Below are 7,731 nucleotides of genomic sequence, written 5' to 3'. Positions count from 1 at the left end.
ACTTTTTTCAACTCAGGCCCCAACACAAAGTAAAATAATGGTAAACAGAGCATCTTTTGGATATATTGAAAGGTTATCTCTATCACAAGGACAAGAACAATAAAAAATTCAAAATTCAAAATCTCCTTTCACTGATCAATGGTTGTTGTGCTGCGTCGATTAGGAAGCTCCAAAATCTACCTCAGCATAAAAGTCCAAATCAATAGTTTCAAATTTTCCTAGCTAGCACCAAACACATTTCTTGTGTGTTGGGAGTGATGATGGAGAAAGGTTCACTTCATCATGTGCTGTTTGCAAGTGCAACCTCCATTATATGCTTCGGTTTCCAATGTAAAGTAAACGTCCAATTTACGCCACAACAAAGTGCTTAACTAGTTCTCTGTATTTTACTTCATCAAGTACATGCTTTCCAACGCCCACACCAAAACCCATGCCCAGGTTCACCCTCACTCACACACCAACCTACCCATACAATTTTCATCTCATCAAATCACATGCGGTGTCCACCACCTATAGAACTATGATAAATTCTCAAGCTGCAGGTACTCACACTGAGCAGTGTTTAACTCATGAATAAAGATTAAATCTCTAACCTCATTGTTAAGAAATGAAATAAGCTAATAAATCCACCACACCTCGTGGTTAATCACATGCACATAGTTTGTAACAAAAGGCAAAACGCCAAAACACATAAAAAGAAACAATTTTTGAAATTTAAATAAAAAGGATTTCAATATCAAAGCCTCCAAATCAAGTAATCCGTTACATGATCACAGTCTTCTAACAATAACACCTACCTCACCCAACAAAGGTGAAAAAGAGAATATGTACACTGACTTGGGGCCCCATTGAACCGGGTCTAATTCTTTAATTTTCTCAAACTAGCCTCTCTTTTTTTCCTAACTGACAAAGAAAAAAGGGAAATTAAACAGTAATCAAATCAAAAACCGGGGTCAACCGGAGGAAGTCCTGAACCGGTCACCGGTTCACCCATGACCTCCTCCTTCTTCCGCCGCATCTCAAGCACCTTTCGGTGGTGGTTCGAGTGCAATTGGCTCGAGAAAGTAGGGCTGCAAGCCGGTCTGTACTCGGGCAATAACCGGCCCGACTTGAACCGGACACCACAAGCGTTGCAGAGTGTCTTTGCCCCGAGCGGTCCGGTTCGCCACTGAGGGGTCTTCTGAACCCCGCAATGGCTGCACCTCCGCGGCGGCAGCGCCTCCGTGGCCGGCCTCACCTTCGCCTTCTTCTCTGGCGGCAACCAACCTCTTTCAAAACTCACAGCAGGGCAAACAAACACCGGGCTTGAGGGTGAGGAGAGCGACGGAGAACATGGTGTTGCGGTGGTGGTGGTGGTGGTGGAGCTCGAGGTTGAAGAAGATAACTCCGGGAAAGAAGGCGACACGACCGGCCAGACCCGTACACCGGTCCTGGTTCGCTTGCTTCTCGCCTTCGCCGGAACCGGGGTTCTGAAACAGGGTCGAACCTGGCTTCCCGGTTCAGCCTCTTTCTCTCCGCCGCTCTCCGTTGAAACTCCGGTGGGCAAGGAAACAGTGTGTTCCGAGAAGGATTCCTCAACAAAATGAGACAACCATTCCAAGTTCGCAGCATCATCATCCTGTAAAATTGCAACTTTCGTTAAAAATCAACACTCCACAACCATTAAAAACCGTTTTTTCTTGTTTCTTTTGAGTTCAAATGAAAGAGAAGCAGAGAAGAAGAAGAAGAAGAGATTACCGGAACACTGAGTTCGCTGGTGGGTAAAGAGGGAAACTGGTCGTTGAACGAAGAAGGGTTGCAAATTTCTTGGGTTTCGTTCTGTTTCTCGGAAACAGAGCCATGGTGGTGTTGTTCTGGTTCTTCTTCAAAAAGCTCTTCTTCGTGCGAAAAATCAAGGAGGTCATCAACAACGAAGTCGTCACAAGAGGTGACGACATTCTGAACATTGAACGCCGACAACTCTTCTAGGAACGTTTGGGAGCTGAGTTTCAGGGCTGTGTCTTTCCTAAAACTGCTCTTCAACGCTGCTTCCACACACTCCATTTCTGTTTCAGCCTAAAATGGAACAAACAAACAATACCAATTAATTGCTTTTTCTTTTAAGAAGAAGAAGAAGAACTGAATTTGTTTTCAATTTTTGTTTGAGTTTATGGTTTTAGAATAGAGTTTACATGCAGAGTGGGTTGTGACTGTTACCTGAGAGAGAGAGAGAGAGAGAGAGGGGAGGGAGATAGAGGAAGTGAAGGTGGAGAAGATGATGAGGATGAAGTTGAAAGGTGAGGAGAGGGTGTGGAAGAAGTGAAAGGATGAAATTGAAAGAGAAGAGGATGGTGAGTTTGGTAAAGCATTGAATGAGGGATGAAAGTTAGCGTCCTTGGCTTATTCATAAAATGTGCCGGTTCCTTTTTCTTTTACCCTCCCTCCCAAAATCAAATAAACAAATCAATGTGCCCGTTTCTCAATCTCCTTACTTACCCTCAATAAAAATAAAAGTTGAATAAGTTTTTGCTCATTGCACTAAATTTGGTTTTTTTTTTAAATGGATAATATATTAGAATCAAAGCGCCATGAAGGCTAATACATCCGAAGTCACCAAAAGGTCCAATTTCGGGGGAAACTCCTCAATCCAAATAACGTTGTAAAAATTTGAGGAGTTCTTAGCCAAGAAATCAGCCACACTATTACCGGAACGACGAACAAAAGACATATCAAAACTAGTAAAGAAAGAGGCCATGTCTCGACAATCCTTCAAAACAGAAAATAAATAAGAAACCCCTGGCCTATTCTTCTTCCAAGCCTCAAATAATTGGAGACAATCTGTTTCTAACACCACCCGGAAGAATCTAAGGTCCTTAGCCAAAGATACGCACCATCGGAACGCTAGTGCTTCAGCCATTAATACAGAAGATGCACTTGTTGAGCCAAGAGCAGCCGCTGCCATAACCTCACCATTGCTATTTCTAGCGATCATACCAAATCCTGCTCCACTTGCAGATGTCCAAGAGGCGTCGAAATTGAGCTTAATTGTGTTACCAACCGGTCTTCGCCAAGCTATCTTATGGTCCTCCTCGCGAGCTGGAGCTGTTGCCTCAAGACCGTTACCGTCCGCGCACATCAGCGCCTGAACCCGGTGCAGCAACACCTCAAAACTGGCCTAGACTCCATTGTAAATTAGATTATTTCTCTGCTCCCATATTGCATATAATAGAGTCAGCCCATAACTAATTACCTTAAGTTCCTTGGTGTTGAATAGCTGCTGTAAGTAGCTTGTTGGTTCATCACCATCCCGGAATCTCAAGCTCAAGGGAGTTACAAACCACCATCTAAGCACAATTGGACATTGGAACAACACGTGGGTTGTTGTCTCGTCGGAAACCATGCAAAAAGGACAGCTCTCGTTGACCTCCATGCCACGCTTCCTCAAGGCTTGCCTCACGGGTAAGATGCCTAGCGTTGCCCGCCAACCCAAATCTTTCACACGCGATAGAATATGGGCTTGCCAAAGGGATCTCCAGAAGCTTTTATGGTGGCCACGCCCCCTTGCACCAGAGCTAGAGGATGGAGAAGCCGCATTCTGGGATCGATATTGCCTCACAAAGTCATAGCCAGTTTTTGTGGTATAAGTACCATCAGTTGTCAAGGGCCAAAAGAGAACATCCGGTGATGGACTCAAGGGTAGAGGGATGGATAAGATCTCCTTAGCTGTGGGAGGACAGAAGACTAGCGCTATCAAATCTTTATTCCATACCTGCAAATTAGCAACCATTAAACTTGACACAAAATTTAAATTAGCAAGTTGTGCAATATCTTCCCGGTATATCAAAGGATATCCACTTGGAAGCCATCTATCCTTCCAAGAATCAATCTTTGTACCATCACCAACTCTCCAACGAGCACCATCCTCAAACACCCAAGATGTGCGAAAGATACTTGTCCAAACATAGCTAGGACGTGCATGTTTCTTCGCATCACCTAGAGGAAAATGGGGGTAATACACTGCCCAATAGGGACTCGGGTTGCTTATGAATACGCCACCATATTTTTGCAACAAGAGCCATATTGAACGCTTTGAAATTTCTAAAGCCCACGCCACCATCAAATTTTGATCGACGCAACGAGTCCCATTTTAGCCAATGAATCCCCCGATGGGAGGCATCACCACTCCAATAGAACTTGCTGATCATGCGCTCAATATCTGCACATAAACCATCTGGTTAGAGAAAACATGACATAATATAAGCAGGAATTGCTTGAGCAACCTCTTTAATGAGGACCTCTCTACTCGCCCGGGAGAGAGTTGTTTCCTTCCAACCTGAGTTTCTTCCTACCAAATTTGGTTTCTATTCATATACTAATTTTTTTAGTTTATCGTCCTTTAATTTATTGGCGTGTGTGATTTTTATCACTTGACGTGTAGGTTTCATCTAATGTGAATTTTTTTATATTTTTTAAATGCACATGTGGAATATAAGAGAGGCAAAATATATTAATTTTTCATGATACAAGAATCTTCACCTTTCATCATCCTTCTTCATTCTTCAACTCTTAACCTTCAAAAAACCAAAAAAAAAACTTACTAATTCTAGAAAAAAATTAGTAATTAATTAAAAACCCTAATTTTTCCTAATCTGCATATGATCTTTCCCTTTCCTCTTTCACATTTATTTTTCTTTCTTCTTTCTCACTAACTTTACAATGGGTACCCCTTCTTCCCTTCCCTCTTTCACGTTTTTCCTTTCCTTTTTCCCTCTGACCCTAACAATGACTCCCTCCTAAACCCAAAAATAAAACACCACCACTAGCCCTAAATCCTAATTAAAGGAGATAGAAATTGAAGATGAGATACATTGACGTGGTTGTGTCTAGAGGCGCATAGACTGGAGGCTTGGATCCAGGCTTGATGGTGGCTCTGCGGCATCAAAGTATCAATTAGTATTAGATACAAAAGATCAAAAGCAATGAAAATACAAGCTACGACGTCCATTAGAAAAGTATGAGAATCAGATATAAAGGACTTATATCAAGCGTCAAAGGATTGATGTTGTTCAAAAGATTATCTAGTCCACAAGTTCAAGGGTGTTTATTCCTTTGTGACTGTTGACCCGGGTTTTAGGGATATTTTGCTAGTTATTTTACATTTAGTTTAAATAATTAAGGTATTTTAGTCATTTTTCATGCAATTAGGACTTATTTCATGCAATTTTATTTTTATTGATTAGTTAGATGTTTCTAACGTGGCTGCTACTTGCGTGGGCTGGGTTGAGGTTTTTTAGAAATTTTTTCGAGGATCCGACCAGCCATATTGAAAATCAATTTGTTGTGAACAATATATCAAAATTTCAGTATAAACCAACGGTTAACAAGAGTGCACCAATCATTTTACAAAAAGAGGTAAAAAAAATGTCAGATTTATATATAAACTCAATTTTTGCAATTTTTATGTTACCTTTTGTCATTCTAAACCTATTGAACACATTTGTCAGGGCAACATAGAGGAAGGTGATAGTTTCTTTGGACGGCCACAGTTCCATTGTATCTTAGGCTCCACTTTCTCCTTTGTCCCCCTTTTTGTGTTTTGACTCTATTTTGATATTTGAGATGATTTAATTTGACTCTACTTCTTGTTCAATACATCTTTATGCAATTATAATCAGTGGATCTTCATTATTTGGTGTTTCTCTCTATGTTTGGTCGATTGGTGATTTAAGGGTTTTATTAATTCATAGATAGACTCATAAATTGATTTTGATTGATGTATGCTTAGTTCATAGATAAGGGAAAATACATATATGTCTTAGGTTATTGATTCTCTTTGCGCGATCATGTATCTATTGGCTATATGATGATTCTTAGGATTTGCATGACAATTGAGAAGTTGGTGTAACTCTAGTTTATGAGAAAAACCATCCTTGCATCAATCATCTTAAGAAACGATTGTCTTCGGCTAGGTTGAGGTTTTCTAAGTGAGAATATGAGAATCTCACCCTTAGGTATGAATATCTTGAGTAGGAAAGAAGGTTTTAATTGAGTGACTAGTCGAGATACTAACCACTAGGATAAGATTATCTAGGTAGGAAGTATTAGGATTTCTTGAGTGATAGTCAGAGATTTTATCCACTAGAGATGAACTTCTAGGGTTAGGAATATAGCTTGGGAATGTCACATTTAGTAGGTTTGTAGGTTTGCTCTTTAATGCTATTTTTGCGATCACTAAAACTTAAGACATTAGGGCTAAGATTTCAATGAGTAGATTTCTTGACTAAGACTTTAGGAAGTAATAGCTCTTATCGGCATCTTAAATGTTTATTCCACCTTATAAGAGTGAACTCATTTTCTAAATACATTTTTTTTTGTATGCCTTCGTGAAACTTCTTTCGTTATTTTCTTTACGATTTTCTCTTATTTTAATTAAAACAATTTCAACTTTCAGATGGTTCAAACAACGTCTATTTAGTGAGATTAGGGCATAACACACAATCTTGGTGGTTTGATATATGTTATTACTTGGAGCAAATTTGTACACAAACATATGAGCTATCAGTGACCCATAAATCAACATTGACAATGAATTCATAATAATAGGATCATAAACTAATGACAATTATGTTCTGATTTATACAAATTTATATATTTGTTCTTTAAATGCAAGTTGTAAGTAACATGAACAAGATCATTTAGCCTGTTATGTTCAAGTCTATTTCTTCTCTTTGTTTGGACACGTTCAAATAGCTCCAATTTCTCTTACAACTAGAGGAGGAAGATGCTTGACAGAGAAGGTGAATTTAAAGCTTTTGCAAAATTTGAGCACTACCCATGTTGCATAGCCACCGTTGATCTACAATAGACATATATCTGACCATAACAACAAATAAAAAATATATATATGCACAACTAGTTAATTATAAATATGTGTTGACCAAATCGAACCGTTTTGCCACTTATTAAGCACCATTGGAACTAAAGCTTCCTTCCCGGCCACGATACAACTACATCTCATGAATGACCTGAGTCCAGTCAATATTAGAAGAACTTATATTAAATTTTTTAGAAGTGTCTGCACTATCCTATTCTTCTCTTAGAACTTTTCATTATAAGGATTTAAAAAGTAAGCAAGTGCATAAAGGTCAAGCTTTAAGTGTCTATCTCATCGTGCCATAATAATTTATGTGTAAGTCTTACATAAATGTTATTTATTTTGAAGCGTTTCTTTGATTGCATTCCCTTATATAGATAACCTATAAAAGGATTTTTATCTCCATCTACAATTCTCGGCAATCGAATAAGTAGAGCTAAAATCTTTGCTAAAAGAAAACATTGATTCCAAAACTTATTGTCTAGAATGATAGCACTTACAACCTTTCTTGTTGTTGTCTTGGATAACCTTTTGGTCATGAATGTGCTTATCCACAATCAAAGCTTGCAAGTCACTCTTGTGATCAAGAATGTTCTTCAATGTTATTAAAGTAGCGGAAAACGCGTCACTTTAGGGAGAAAATTTATTTCCATACATCTCTCTCCCTATGCAAAGATTAAAAAACCCTTTGATTGGACATAGAAATAATGTCCGCAATATGAGGTATACTACCAATATCCTTCAACAGAAATTCAAACAATAACACCACAAGGGGACCGAAAATCGTTTCATATTTCACATGTATCAATCAACATAATTAACACCATTATCAGTTACTACATGAACAACATTGGTTGAACCAACCCAACCAATAACTT

At 39.1% G+C, this 7,731-nt stretch overlaps 2 protein-coding genes across 2 annotated transcripts; both read right to left on the bottom strand.

Annotated features, from left to right (window-relative positions):
* Window positions 1-691: 691 nt before the first annotated feature.
* On the bottom strand, window positions 692-2,394 carry LOC130715484 (GATA transcription factor 5-like). The gene is made up of 3 exons (XM_057565589.1): window positions 2,197-2,394; window positions 1,738-2,055; window positions 692-1,618 (listed from the first exon to the last, which is right to left on the bottom strand). The coding sequence occupies exons 2-3, from the start codon at window positions 2,041-2,043 to the stop codon at window positions 941-943; spliced, it is 984 nt and encodes a 327-aa protein (XP_057421572.1). The 5' UTR covers window positions 2,044-2,055; window positions 2,197-2,394; the 3' UTR covers window positions 692-940.
* Window positions 2,395-2,557: 163 nt separating this feature from the next.
* On the bottom strand, window positions 2,558-4,096 carry LOC130712400 (uncharacterized). Its single transcript, XM_057562235.1, has 2 exons — window positions 3,230-4,096; window positions 2,558-3,154 (listed from the first exon to the last, which is right to left on the bottom strand). Exons 1-2 carry the CDS (start codon window positions 4,094-4,096, stop codon window positions 2,558-2,560), a joined length of 1,464 nt encoding a protein of 487 aa, XP_057418218.1.
* Between the last annotated feature and the right edge of the window lie 3,635 nt (window positions 4,097-7,731).

Source organism: Lotus japonicus, chromosome 4 (assembly GCF_012489685.1).
Source record: "Lotus japonicus ecotype B-129 chromosome 4, LjGifu_v1.2".
NCBI classification, from domain to species: domain Eukaryota; kingdom Viridiplantae; phylum Streptophyta; class Magnoliopsida; order Fabales; family Fabaceae; genus Lotus; species Lotus japonicus.
The sequence above is the reverse complement of the archived record's forward strand: the minus strand, read 5'-3'. Positions and strand labels throughout refer to the sequence as shown.

What these genes read in the sequence shown, in the direction of transcription:
- LOC130712400 (XM_057562235.1), bottom strand. Translation starts at nt 4,096, where the DNA reads ATGGTGGCGTGGGCTTTAGAAATTTCAAAGCGTTCAATATGGCTCTTG. An exon ending in TCAACACCAAGGAACTTAAG is followed by an intron (nt 3,155 to 3,229) that starts GTAATTAGTTAT and finishes AATGGAGTCTAG; the next exon opens with GCCAGTTTTGAGGTGTTGCT.
- LOC130715484 (XM_057565589.1), bottom strand. Translation starts at nt 2,043, where the DNA reads ATGGAGTGTGTGGAAGCAGCGTTGAAGAGCAGTTTTAGGAAAGACACA. An exon ending in CCAGCGAACTCAGTGTTCCG is followed by an intron (nt 1,619 to 1,737) that starts GTAATCTCTTCT and finishes GCAATTTTACAG; the next exon opens with GATGATGATGCTGCGAACTT.